Genomic DNA, 14,396 nt, shown 5'->3' with positions numbered 1-14,396 from the left:
AAATAATAATTTTCATTGTAAAGATACAAGAAATGTATCTTCTTGTATCTTCTAGATAAAAGAAATGCCTTAAAATATTGTAACTAGCAGATTTTCAATCTGAAAATGCTGAAGCATTTAAAATAAAAGGTTGAGGGGTGCCTGGGTGGTTCAGTCAGTTAAGCATCCCATTTCAGCTCAGATCATGATCTCACGACTCGTGGATTTGAGCCCTATGTTGGGCTCTGTGCTGACAGCTCAGAGCCTGAAGCCTGCTTCGGATTCTGTGTCTCCCTCTTTCTCTGCTCCTCCCCACCCTCTCAAAAATAAATAAAAATTTTAAAATAAAAAAATAAATCAAAGGTTGATATTAAAATATGTGGGGTCTTCTGTTTCTGTCAGAAGTGCTGAGAAAATGCTGCTAAAATCAGCTCACAAAGGTTCTTTGTAGGTTGTACATCTACTGCTAAGACTATAATACTCCATTCATTTTAAACATTAGCTGTACTTGTAATGCAAAAACAATGTGAAACTAAGTTACTCTGAGTTCCCTAAAGCAAAACAAAAAACACTTAAGGATGACATGAAAATAGCAACTCCCAGAGTAATATGAGTTAGTGTGTAGAATTTAACAAGATGAAAAGGAAAAGAAAATAAGAGTGATGAAGCCATTGACTCTAATTTTCTTGGCCACTGTATTCCAAGATAAAATGAACACACTTCCTTGTAAGAAAACCATTTATTCAAATGATTCTACTTTCTCACAAAAATATTAAGTCGGCTTTCTCAATAATGTACACCGTTCTTCATACAAGGCATGCAAAGACAGCCAATTAAATATTGTATTTCAACTTGAATATATTTCAGTAATCTTTCTTGCTTTGAGAAGCATGTAGGTACTTAATTGGACTATTTAGTACATTCATTCACAGACTACTTCAAAATAGCTATAGATTTCTCTAAAACTGTGAAGATAAAGCAATTGCAATTTATTATTGGAAACTTAATAAATAATCTAAGTAAAGGGTAATAAATATATCTTGATCAGTGAGGCTTTGATACAGTTTTCCACTTGTGCAAGGGTAAAAAGCCAAAGCTAATCCAAACACCATGAACAATATCAGTGACTATTGGATCATCTGACTATAAGAGCCAGAGATCATCACATGGCTGTGGCAGTGTAAAAGTGTGTTCTCTGAAAATTCATTATTTGAATAAGAATGTATGAAAAAAAAAATCCTTGAATCCTTTGGAACTTTCTAAAGTTTTGAAGAATTAGACAAATTAAAAACTCAAAATATGCTAAGCAAAATAAGTCAATCAGAGAAGACAAATACCATATGATTTCACTCATACATGGAATTTAAGAAACAGAACAGATGAACATATGAAAGGGGGGGGGGTGGAGAAAAGAAGGAAACAAATCACAAGAGACTCTTAATGATAGAGAACAAACTATGGGGTTGACAGAGGGAGGTATGTGGGAGGTGGGCTAGATGGGTGATGGGTACTAAGAGGATCACTTATTTGGTTAGCCCTGGGTGTTGTGTGTAAGTGATGAGCCACTGAATTCTGTTCCCGAAATCAATATGGCACTGTATGCTAACTAAAATTTAAATTTAAAAAAGGGGAAAAAAATAAAACAAACAAACAAACAAACAAACATAAATAAAGCCCCAAGTTAGGATACAATTTAAATGCATTCAAAACTTCAATATATCTCCCAATAATGGGTTAGCAGTTTATGAGAGTATATATTTATGGCCTAAAAGGTCCATCAACCTAACTTAGTGAAGTGTAAAATACATTAAACTTGTCACAGTCTTCTAATTGTTGAAAAGGTCACTGCTCCAGATCTATTTATCTTAAGAGCACAGGAGGGGCAGAGAGAGAGGGAGTGAGAGAGAATCCCAAGCAGGCTCCACACTGTCAACACAGAACCTGCAGATCTAATTTTTAATTAAATAAAATTTTAAATATTAAAAAAAATTTTTTTAATGTTTATTTATTTCTGAGAGAGAGAAACACAGAGTGCGAGTGTGGGAGCGGCAGAGAGAGAGGGAGACAGAATCTGAAGCAGGCTCCAGGCTCTGAGCTGTCAGCACAGAGCCTGATATGGGGCTTGAACTCACAAATGGCGAGATCATGATCTGAGCCGAAGTCAGAGGCTTAACTGACTGAGCCACCCAGGCACCCCCAAGAATCCATATTTTAAAAAGATACAACCTGGAGGACATTTTACGGACCCCCTTCTTCAGAGTTTGATAGGTTTGGGGGGATTGTTTATCTCTCACTTCCAATATGTAAAAAAATAATTTTATGTTTCTTTGTGTAAAAACATGACTTTATTTCAATGCAGAAAATATATAACTTATAAAATCACAGCTTGAAAAATCCCATTTCTCATTTTCTCTCAATCTACTAAATATTCATTCAGTTTTTCTTAATCAGTGCAATTTCAGCAAAACATTTTCACCAAAAAGATGGGGGAGTAAGATCAAGAATTAAAACAGTAGGGGCACCTGGATGGCTCAGTTGGTTAAGAGTTCAACTCTTGGTTTCAGCTCAAGTCATGATCTCGCAGTTTGTGGGTCAAGCCCTGCATCTGGCTCTGTGCTGACAGTGTGGAGCCCGCTTGGGATTCTTTCTCTGCTCCTGCCCTGCTTGTGTGTGCTCTCTCTCTCTCTCCCAAAGTAAATAAACTTAAAAAAAATTAAACCAGCAAAACGAGTAACATTCCAGAGCTGGGAGATTCAGCTAACTGTAAGACCTTGGGAATGTTACTCTCAATCTCTGATTCTCTTTCCTCAACCAATTATCAGACACATAAATTACTGCCATAATTTTCTTTCTATTCTAATAGTCTAAGAATTCTACCCGACCCAAGGCCAGAGTTTGGATTTATGCAACAATACCTACTCTGTATAATGATTTATCGTTTACATATAGATTAGTTAATTTGATGCTAACAAACCTGTGTAGGGAACAGTTATTTTTATTCCTGCCTTCTACAGATGAGAAACTCTGGGCTCAAAGGCTCTAAATAGCAATTCAGCAGCATATAAATGGCAAAGTGAGAGTTCAGCCCCACGTTTCCAACTCCAAATTCAACATTTCTTCTACTACACAGTCTTTGTGAGAGTGCTTTCAATTCTTTTTTTTTTTTAATTTTTTTTTTTTTTTAACATTTATTCATTTTTGAGACAGAGAGAGACAGAGCATGAACAGGGGAGGGTCAGAGAGAGGGAGACACAGAATCTGAAAACAGGCTCCAGGCTCTGAGCTGTCAGCACAGAGCCCAAAGCAGGGCTCGAACTCACGGGCCGCAAGATCATGACCTGAGCCGAAGTCGGCCGCTTAACCGACTGAGCCACCCAGGTGCCCCAGAGTGCTTTCAATTCTTATCAAGAAATTCTGGAGTCATAGAAAAAAAATGATAATAAAGTAGTCCCAAAGGTTTAGCATGTTATGGTATTTACAAAACATTCCCCATTAGCAGAATTAAGAGAACACTCATCTCTGTTGATTCTCACAAACAGACAAATAAAGGCCTGTCATCAAAATCAGATTTCACCTTTGCTTCTTTTAGTAATTCCTTTGTGGGTTTTTACTGTTTGTGTATTTCTGACAAAATTTTAAATTCAGATTGCTAAATAGACTCCTTATTTTATTGCCCCTAAATACCTGGGGTTTATAAACTAGCCTATATGAGTCATTAATATGAAAATAAGTTAGGGGTGCCTGGGTGGCTCAGTCAGTTGAGCGTCCGACTTTGGCTCAGGTCATGATCTCACAGCTCGTGGATTCAAGCCCCACATCGGGCTCTGTGCTGACAGCTCAGAGCCTGGAGCCTGCTTTAGATTCTGTGTCTCCCTCTCTCTGCCCCTCTCCCTATTCTCTCTCTCTCTCTCTCTCTCTCTCTCAATAATAAACATTAAAAAAAATTCAACGAGAGAAAGTTACATCATAGAATACTTGCAAATGACAAATATACGCATTTCAAATTATTTGAATTAAAATGAAGGATTTGATCCAGATAATTTCAAACTTTATGATCTATGAAACAGAATTTTTTTTATTACCCATTGTTTGGAAAAATACTAGAACTTGTTATATGTTATCCATGCATCAAAATAGTAGTAATGTCCCCACTACACCTATTAAGATGGGTAAATGGAAATAACTGTTGGTATTTTTTGGTCATTCAACATTAAAGAGACAGAATTTCCTACAGCATTTTCTACATTGAATTGTCATTCTTTGCCCACTTTAAAGGCTATTTTGTGTTTCATTTTCTCTTAAATATTAAATAGCTTCCTGATAATAATCATCTAGGGACCTTCACTTCTATCTTAGGAAAATTTGAACCTACTGAGTAGGTAAATTATGGTGTCATTATATGTATCGATGAATTCTTAGCACCCACATGCCTTCAAGATAGGGTTTCATAAAATAACAAAATAATATACGTGCAAAAATATAAACTTTTCAGTAACATTTACTATATGAAGTCAGGTACATGCACTAGGAATTTTGAGGGTTCCTTCTTCTCTATAGAAACTACACGCTAAATTGGACAAATTCTTTGAGACATCACTGGTTTCACAAAGGGAAGAGGCAGTCTCCAAGGTCCCTTCCATCCCTCCAAAAAATAAGTAAACTATACAACAGACCTACAGAGACTGAATGGTCTAAGAGCTAGGGTACTTGTGAAGCAGAGTGGGAACAGAAGAAAACCTGAGCAGTAGGAAAGAAACTGAGAAGAGCAACTGCAATTGAGAGGGCTCAGGCTACCCTGAGAAGCTTCCTACAGCAACATCCCTGTAGAAAGACTGAACTTTGGAGATGAGAAGCTATACTTGTGACTTCCTCTTTGGGCAGAAACCCATGAAGAAAAACAGAATGTCACCCCAAAATATGCCACTTAGGCATATTGATTCCTTTGAATTAAAGGTACTTTTAAGAAATGGCAGGTACAAGGACACTTTGACTTTCCTTTTTCTTCCTGACAGCGGGAAATAAAACTCCCAGGTAAAAGGCCGCACCCCCCCCCGCCGTACCAGGAGGAAGACATTCTTAACATAGAGACGGGAAACCTGGGGCTGACAAATCCATACAAACTGTATTAAATTAACCTTTATCTTTCTAGTTATTTCTTCACCATTTACTAGAACAAACTTCTTTGTATTGTCAATTCTTCACAAATTTATTGTTTCTTGATCTAAAAGGTATAAAAGTTTCCTGCTCTGGTCACTTCTTTGGGTCTTCATTCTCTTGTGAAGGTTCCCATTTACATGTTAAAAAATTAGTAAAGTTTGTATGATTTTCTCCTACTTTTTTTTTAATATTTATTTATTTTTGAGAGAGAGAGAATGAACAGGGGAGGGGCAAACAGAGAGGGAGACAGAGAATTGGAAGCGGGCTCTGTGCTGACAGCAGAGGGCCCAATGTGGGGCTCAAACCCATGAACCGTGAGATCATGACCTGAGCTGAAGTCCCATGAACCGTGAGATCATGACCGACTGAGCCATCCAGGCGCCCCTACAAATGTATTTTATATCAGTTTAATCCCTAGGACCAGCAAGAGACTCAAAGAGGATAGAGAATATTTCTTCTGCTACAACCCCAAGCACTACTGATGTAGTCCCAAATCAGAGGTGCCTTTCTAGCTTTAAGCAGAGGCAGAAGTAAACCCTCTTTGTAAATTAGGTTTGCTGGACTCCAACAGAGTAAGATCAATCAATAAACTCACAGAAGTACCAGAAAACAAGCCATTATCAATACAGACACCTCCAACTGCTCTACCAATCCTCTACCCCTTCAGAACAAGAACAACAGGTACTAGAGATTCAGGTGCAGAGTAAATATATTATAGAATAGTTATGTATAAAATGTTTACTGAACAAAGGATGCAATTACAAAAATGAGCACACAATACATACTACCCCAACTAAATAGATTTGAAGGAAAGAAAAGTAAATGGAAATTCTAAAAGTAATAACTGCTGAAATTAAAAGCCAATGGATAAAATGCACGGGTCAAACACAGATTAATTGGATGAGCTATCCAGGGAATTTATTAAGGACGCAGCAAAGATGGAAAATATAAGCAAATAAGAGACACAGAAGACAGAATGAGAAGGTCTATCATTTGTTTAATGGCAAACTCAGAAGAATATAAAAAATAGGAGAAATGTAAATTCAAAAAATAAAGACCTAAAATTTCCAAAACTGAGCCCATCAATCTAGGAAGTACAATATATCCCAAGTAGAACAAATAAAAATAAGTCTTAACCAGAAACACTGCAATCAAATTGCAGAACACTAATGTAAGTCTTGATCTTGAAAAAAGTCAAAAAGGACAAATTGTTAAGAAATGGAAGAACGGTTAGAATGGAAGCAGAACTCTCAACAGCAACAATGAAAGCCATAAAATAATGGAATAATATCAGAGTTTTTGAGATAAAATAGCTAGTCTAGACTTGTGTGCCCAATAAAATAAAGACATTAATGGTAGGCAATAAATAAGGGTGTTTAACCAAGTATTGTATAAAATAATAAAAGTGTCTGTGACAATAATTTTAAAAAGAAAGTTGGATAATGATATATAAATATGGAAGAGAAAGATGAGATCTAATGTGTTCTAAAGTTTGGGAGCTTCAAAATAGTTCTTGATAGAAAGAAGTCCGAATAGTCCAAATATGTCAATAATCAAAATAAACATAAACAGATTAAACTTATCATTTTAGGGGTACCTGGGTGGCTCAGTTGGTTAAGTGGCTGACTCTTCATTTCAGCTCAGGTCATGATCTCACGGTTTATGAGTTCAAGCCCTGTGTGGGGCTCTGCGCTGACAGTGTGGAGCCTGCTTGGTATTCTCTCTCCACCCCTCCCCTGTGTGTGCGCATGTGTGTGCACTCTCTCTCAAAAACAAATATATATTTTTTTAAGGGTTCTCAATTGTTTAAAAAACTATCAAATCACTTTAAAAAGATTGCAAACTGAATTTTTTAAAAATCCATGCTTTTTTATAAGGACACAGAAAGGCTGAAAATAAGATGAAAGACAAAAGTCATTATTAGGGACACAGAACATAATAATAAAAGTTTCAATTCACCAGGAAAATATAATAATTCTAAATTTGAAAGCACTAATACAATATAGCAGCAAAATTTATAACAAGGGCACATGAGTGGCTCAGTTGGTTAAGCACTGGACAAGCCCTGTATCAGGTTCCACGCTAACGGTATAGAGTCTGCCTGAAATTCTCTCTCTCCCTTTCTCACTCAGTAATAAATAAACTTAAAAAAATTTATAACATAAAAATACACGGAGAAATGGATAAATCCAACACTGTATTTGTAGATTTAAAAAGAACTGTTACTGATATTTCAAGCAAAGAAAAATATTCAGTGAAGATAAAATATTTGAACAATACAATTAAGAAATAAAATGTTGGGGGGCACCTGGGTGGCTCAGTCAGTTAAGCATCCAACTTTGGTTCAGGTCATGATTTCACAGTTCGTGAGGTCAGGTTCTTCACTGACAGCTCGGAGCCTGGAGTCTGCTTTGCATTCTGTCTCCCTCTCTTGCTCTGCCCCTCCCCAACTTGTGCACTCTCTCAAAAATAAACATTGAAAAAAAGGCAGCAGTCAGTAGAATTACGGAGAAAGAAATGTTAAAAACAATAATAAAGGGTAGGAATGGATATATATAAGATTCAGCATCTAATGTCAGAGAATATGAATTTTTAAACCCACTTATCTTGATTAAGTCAAGAGACCAGTCTCAACATATTCCAAAGAATGGGCATCAGGGACCACATTCTCTGATAATTCAGAAATTGTGCCAAACTTTAGTAACAAAAATATAAAATTTATACGCACTCAGAAGCTAATGCACAGTTTTAAATAACTCATGGGTCAAAATAAGAGAAAACTGAAAAATGCTCAGAACTACTGGAACTAAAAAATGAATTTGGTAAGGTCACAGGTGTAAAAACCAACTCTCTATTATATACCTGGAATAAAAAATTAGAAATTTAAATTTAAAAATTTTACAGAGCACCTGGGTGGCTCAGTTGGTTAAGCGTCTGACTTCGGCTTGGGTCATGATCTCTCAGTCTGTGAGTTTGAGCCCTGCATCAAATTCATCAAAGCCCTGGGGCGCCTGGGTGGCTCAGTCGGTTGAGCGTCCAACTTCGGCTCAGGTCATGATCTCACAGTTTGTGAGTTCGAGCCCCACGTCGGGCTCTGTGCGGACAGCTCAGAGCCTGGAGCCTGTTTCGGATTCTGTGTCTCCCTCTCTCTCTCTGACCCTCCCCGGTTCATGCTCTGTCTCCCTCTGTCTCAAAAGTAAATAAACGTTTAAAAAAAAAAAAAAAAAAAAAAAAAATTCATCAAAGCCCTGCTTTGTGCTGACAGCTCAGAGCCTGGAGCCTGCCTCAGATTCTGTGTCTCCCTCTCTCTCTCTGCCCCTCCCCCGACTCACACTCTGTCTCTCTCAAAAATAAACACTAAAAAAACCTTTTTTAAAAAATTTCATTTACAATAGCATCTGAAACGTAAAATATTTAAGAGGTAAGTTTATGTTGGGATGAGCACTGGGTGTTGTATGTAAGCAATGAACCACAGGAATCTACCCCAAAAACCAAGAGCACATTTTACGTACTATGTGTTAGCCGATTTGACAATAAACTATATTTTTAAAAAAATAGAGGGGGAAAAAAAATAAAACCATTTTGGACACTTTCAAAAAAAAAAAGAGGTAAGTTTAATAACATACATGCAAGACCTATTCTAAAACAGTAAGAAAAGAAATTACAGAGGGCCTAAATACACAGGGAAATATACCATGTTGATCATTTGAAAGACTCAATATTGTTATTATGACAATTTCCCTCAAACTGATGTATAGGTTTAATGCAATCTAAATCAAAACTCAAGCAGGTTTTTTAAAAACTCAAAAGTGACAAGTGGATTCAAATTTACATGGAAATGCAAAAAACTTAGAATAGCTAAAACAATTTGGATCAAGAGCAGAGTTGTAAGACTTGCACTAACTGATTTCAAGATTTATTATAAAGTTACAGTAATGACAGTGTGGTTTTGGCAAAAGGACAGACGTAGATCAGTGAAACAGAATAGAGAATACAGAATTAGACCCACATATATTGGGTCAATTAATTTTCAACAAGGTACAAGGCAATTCAATGGTCAAAGGAACATCTCTTCAACAAATGGTACTAAAATAACTGAATATTCTTATGAAAAAGTGAACATCAACCTTTATTTTTCAAATGCAATAACTGATTTGAAATGGATCATAGATCTAAATGTAAGAACTAATACTATAAACCTTCTAGGAAAAAACAAGGAGAAAATCTTTGCAATCTTGGAGTAGACAACTATTTCTTAGCCTTAAAAAACAAGAACCATAAAAGAAAATTGATAACTGTACTTTATCAAGTTAAAAAACTTGTTAAGAAAACCAAAAAGGTAAATAAACAAACAAATAAATAAATAAAAGAAAACCAAAAAGGTAAACCACAGAATGAGAGAAAATAGTTGCAATATACATGTATCTGACAAAATTCTTGTGTTCGGACTCTCTCTCTCTCTGTATATATATACATACATACACACATGTTATAGTAACAAAAAATGAAGGTGTTTTGTATATGTATGGAAAAAGAGAAACCAACCAAGAAACAGAAGAGTTATATAAAGAATTTAAAATATGTAGAGGGGCGCCTGGGTGGCGCAGTCGTTTAAGCGTCCGACTTCAGCCAGGTCACGATCTCGCGGTCCGTGAGTTCGAGCCCCGCGTCGGGCTCTGAGCTGATGGCTCGGAGCCTGGAGCCTGTTTCCGATTCTGTGTCTCCCTCTCTCTCTGCCCCTCCCCCGTTCATGCTCTGTCTCTGTCTGTCCCAAAAATAAATAAAAAACATTAAAAAAAAAATTAAAAAAAAAAAATAAATAAATAAAATAAAATATGTAGAAAAAGATAACTCTATAAAACTAAAATAGGCAAAAGACATAAACAGGTATTTCATGGTCAATAATGAAGATATTTGATCTCACTGACAATCAAAAAATATGAATCAAGATCATAAGATACCATTTTTATACAGTCTGTTTTACTATGTAGTAATATAATTCAAAAATTTAGTGACTTCAAAAAAATCATTCAATATTTCTCATGATTCTGTGAGTTAGGCTAGACAATTCTGGTCTGGACTAGCCTGGCTCTTGAGCTATGCAGGTCTCAGTTGGGATGCCTCGTGTTAGGTCTCCTATGCCCCAGAAGGTTAGTCTGGCTTTTTTTTTTTTTTTTTTTTTTTTTTTCCACATGGTGGGCTCGGAGTTCTAAAGAGCTGTAAGAGAAGATATGCCCAATGTGCACGTTTTTCAAGTCTCTGCTTGTATCACACTTGCTAATGTTCCTTTGGTCAAAGCAAGTCATGTGGCAAAGTACAGCGTCAAGGAGTACAGTAACAGTAAAATCACACTACAAAGGATGAGAAGAATTTGTGACCATTTTGCAAGTCAACACTAAATTTTATAATCCACCACACCATTCTCTGCATGGATTCTTTCAGCAAAAAATAAGCAGATGACAATAGCAGAACTTGGAAAACACCTTGTAAAAAGGTGAATACTGGCATATCCTTGCTAGCAACTCTATGCCTAGACATATAGCCAAAAGAACCTCCTGCACGTGAAGAGCTGATAGGTACAATAATATTTTTAGCTACACTGGTCTTAATAGAAAAAGTCATAACAACTCAACTGTCCATTGTCAAAAGAACAAACAAATAAATTGGCATAAAATTATACAATGAAATTTACTCATTTAACAAATATTTACTGAGTACATACTATTCAGCTAGGCATACTTTGAGGTACACTTAACAGTTACTAAGGTACTGATAAACTCAAATATCTGAATTTCTAAATTAGATTTTTGCAGATATAGAGATCCTAGAGATATCCTTATGATTATTTAATAAGAAATTAAAGAAAATTCTTCTGCTCCATAGAAGCAGTACTAATATCTCCTGTAAGTGGATCTTAAAAACTTATAAGAGGCAGGAGAACCTTGTTTATTCTCTTGATTAAATGCTTTTTGCAATATGGAGACTTGAAGGTTTCTGGAAGGAATCAGACTCAACAATAAGGAAGTGGCTAGTCAGATCAACAAGTTCAACTTCATTGGACTTTAGGGGCGCCTGGGTGGCTCAGTTGGTTAAGTGTCCAATCTCAGTTCAGGTCATGATCTTGCAGTTTGAGTTTAAGCCCCGCACAAGGCTCTTGCACTGACAGCTCAGAGCCTGGGGCCTGCCCTGGATTCTAGGTCTCCTTCTCTGTCTGCCCCTCCTCCTCTAGTGCTCTGTCTCTTGCTCACTCTCAAAAATAAATAAACATTTGTTCTTTCTTTGCCACGGTTTGTTGGAGTTTTGGTTCTTCTTGCTTTTTCTGGGCTGTATCGTTCTTTCCAGGCTACTTTGCAGCAAGTTGAGTCTTGAGAATCACTTTCTACTGGAATCCAAAGATCTAGAAGGAGATTCAATCTGCAAGTAGGCTTTCAATGGATTCGCCAACAAAGCTTTACCCATCTTGCAGCCCAAAACCTTCTCAGATGGCCAGTGAAGAGAATTCCCAGGAAAGCTCAGCTGCCTCTCAAACTATCTCTGAGGTATTAATAAACAACCTTAGTAAATTGACTCTCGACCCTAGTATCAAACTCCCTTCCCCTCTACCGGAATATCCACCCCGAAAGCAGGACAGCGAGAAGAAACCACAGGGGCTTGTGGACCGAATACTCAGCAACAGGAAGAGGGGTGGAATAAGGACTTTGTTAACTGCTCGGAAAGAAAGAACAGAAAGGCTGATGTGGTTTATTAAAAACCATCACTACTTCAACCAGCATTCCACGGATGAATCAAGAGTGGAAAGATTTAGATGTATATGTCACTATCGCCTGTATCATAGAGATCCTTCTGAGGATACCAGCATGGAGAATAATTATGACATGGAGTTGATGTAAACATAAACCTTACGATACTGTTTTTTTTCTTGCTAGTAATTTTAGGATCAGTATGCAGCAGCTTGGGAAAGCTGCTCTGTTAAGACAAACTGTGTCATATTTTGATAATCTATGATATAAACTCTGTTTTGTCTTTTCTACCTTGATAACAGTAATTTGTGAGGAATCCTGTAGCTTGCATTTGAACGACTTCAATATACTTTAGTTCCACTTTTTGATATGACCCATGGAAGCACTAGTAGGTTTTGAGTGTTGCCTGTATGTTTGAGAAGCCTGAAGTCATGAAGATAGGCTAACCTAACATGGGGCTCCTGCATGGCTCAGTTGGGTTAAGCATCCAATAGAGCTCTGTAGAATAGGGCTCTGTGCTGGCAGCTGGGAGCCTGGAGCCTGCTTCAGATTCTGTGTGTGTGTGTGTGTGTGTGTGTGTGTGTGTGTCCTTCCCTCACTCACACTCTCTAAAAAATAAAAACATTAAAAAAAAAAAAAGAAAAAAAAAGAAAACCTAACATCAAATTGGAAGCCAAGTAACTTGTGCAGGAGGAATATATAGAGAATACTGGGTGGTTTGGCTAGAGCATAATTATAATTAGGGCAGGGTGCATAGGCTAGATTTTCTGTTTTTAAAAACTTGGATTGTAACAAAAAATTTTTTATGTGGTAGTTCCAGTTTTAGTAGCAAATGTGTATGTAGAAGATCTTATTAAAATTGAGACTTATTTGAAAAAATAAGTAAATAAATAAGCATTAAAAAATAATAATAAACTTTACTGGACTTTAGTCTGGTTTCATTTAGACCACAGAGTAAGAACTCACAGAGCTGATCCTTTCTTAAAAGAATTCACGGGGCGCCTGGGTGGCGCAGTCGGTTAAGCGTCCGACTTCAGCCAGGTCACGATCTCGCGGTCCGTGAGTTCGAGCCCCGCGTCAGGCTCTGGGCTGATGGCTCGGAGCCTGGAGCCTGTTTCCGATTCTGTGTCTCCCTCTCTCTCTGCCCCTCCCCCGTTCATGCTCTGTCTCTCTCTGTCCCAAAAATAAATAAAAAACGTTGAAAAAAAATTAAAAAAAAAAAAAAAAGAATTCTGAATAACTAAAAACTTTCACATGCTTTATATATATATATATGTGTGTGTATACACACACACAGACACACACACATATATATATATATGTATATATGTATGTGTGTATATATATATATACATACACACATACACACATATATATATAAATATGTAGGCATATGTAAAAATATAAATATGTAGGTATATGTGTGTGTGTGTGTGTGTGTATAGGAAAAAAGTGAACAATCTAGTTCCCCTCTGTCCCTCATCTACCTAGTACTCTCCCTGCTAGATATACCCACTTTTAGTACTTTTGTGTATTTGTTTTTTCTTCAAACACTCCTTGGCCTCCTTTGCCAGCTCTCTTTTACCTGACCAGGGCCCTCTCCTCTTCCCTGTCACCCCAAGTGATTTATTTGGTCCTATAGTTTAAAATACTAGCCTGAATTTGTCTTAATTTTTTTAATGTTTATTTTTTAGAGAGAGAGACAGAGTGTGAGTGGAGTGCAGGCAGAGAGAGAGGGTGACATAGATCTGAAGCAGTCTCCAGGCTCTAAGCTGTCAGCACAGACCCCGATGCGGGGCTCGAACTCAGGAAGCGCGAGATCATGACCTGAGCTGAAGTCGGACATTTAACCAACGTAGCCACCCAGGCGCCCCTAAAATACTAACCTGAATTTGCATTTCTGGTCCTGATCTCTAGATCTGTGTCCCTAATACCACATTTGGATGATTGCTAAGCATCTCAAATTTAACATGTCCTTCCCATCCCCCTTCTTGTCACAAACCTGGTCCTTCCCAAACCTTCCCTCTCCCAGTACTTGGCACAACCCTCCACCTACTTACTAAATCCAGAAGCACAGTCATCCTTGACTCTTCTCATTTCCTTACTCTTCACATCTAATCCAGGACCCAGTCCTATTCCAAATATATTTAGTATCCACCCACGGCTCTCCACTTTTTTGCCACCACTGTGGTCCAGGCCATTTTCATCTCTCATTTAGACTACTGCCATGGACTCCTAACTTCTCTTTCCATTTTTATTCTTGTCCCCTTCAATTCATCCTTCACATGTGAACGAGAGTGGAGTCCTTATAAATCATACTACTCCCCTACTTGAAATTGTAGGACTTCCTATTACGCTCAAAATCAAATCCAAATTCATTTCCATGGCCTACAAAGCTCTATATAATCTGGACCATGAGTATGTTCCCTACCTCATTTCATGTTGCTGTATTCCACGTATACTGTGCTAGAATCTCAAATGGGCACACATCCACATTAACTCTCATACCTTTGTTTCCTT

At 37.3% G+C, this 14,396-nt stretch overlaps 3 protein-coding genes across 4 annotated transcripts in view; 2 read left to right on the top strand and 1 right to left on the bottom strand.

Annotated features, from left to right (window-relative positions):
- The window catches only part of PTRH2 (peptidyl-tRNA hydrolase 2), a 63,369-nt gene that overhangs the window by 37,139 nt on the left and 11,834 nt on the right, over positions 1–14,396 (top strand). The window lies entirely within an intron of this gene.
- VMP1 (vacuole membrane protein 1) overlaps positions 1–14,396 on the bottom strand; it is a 137,060-nt gene that overhangs the window by 117,439 nt on the left and 5,225 nt on the right. The gene's annotated exons all lie outside the window — the stretch shown is intronic.
- On the top strand, positions 11,566–12,026 carry LOC131498068 (developmental pluripotency-associated protein 3-like). The gene has a single exon (XM_058704926.1). The coding sequence runs from the start codon at positions 11,568–11,570 to the stop codon at positions 12,024–12,026; it is 459 nt and encodes a 152-aa protein (XP_058560909.1). The 5' UTR covers positions 11,566–11,567.

Source organism: Neofelis nebulosa, chromosome 16, assembly GCF_028018385.1.
Source record: "Neofelis nebulosa isolate mNeoNeb1 chromosome 16, mNeoNeb1.pri, whole genome shotgun sequence".
Classification (NCBI taxonomy): domain Eukaryota; kingdom Metazoa; phylum Chordata; class Mammalia; order Carnivora; family Felidae; genus Neofelis; species Neofelis nebulosa.
This window is presented reverse-complemented; position numbering and strand designations above follow the sequence as displayed.

Bases quoted from the DNA above. Each gene is read 5' to 3' on its own strand.
- LOC131498068 (XM_058704926.1), top strand. From the start codon at position 11,568: ATGGATTCGCCAACAAAGCTTTACCCATCTTGCAGCCCAAAACCTTCT.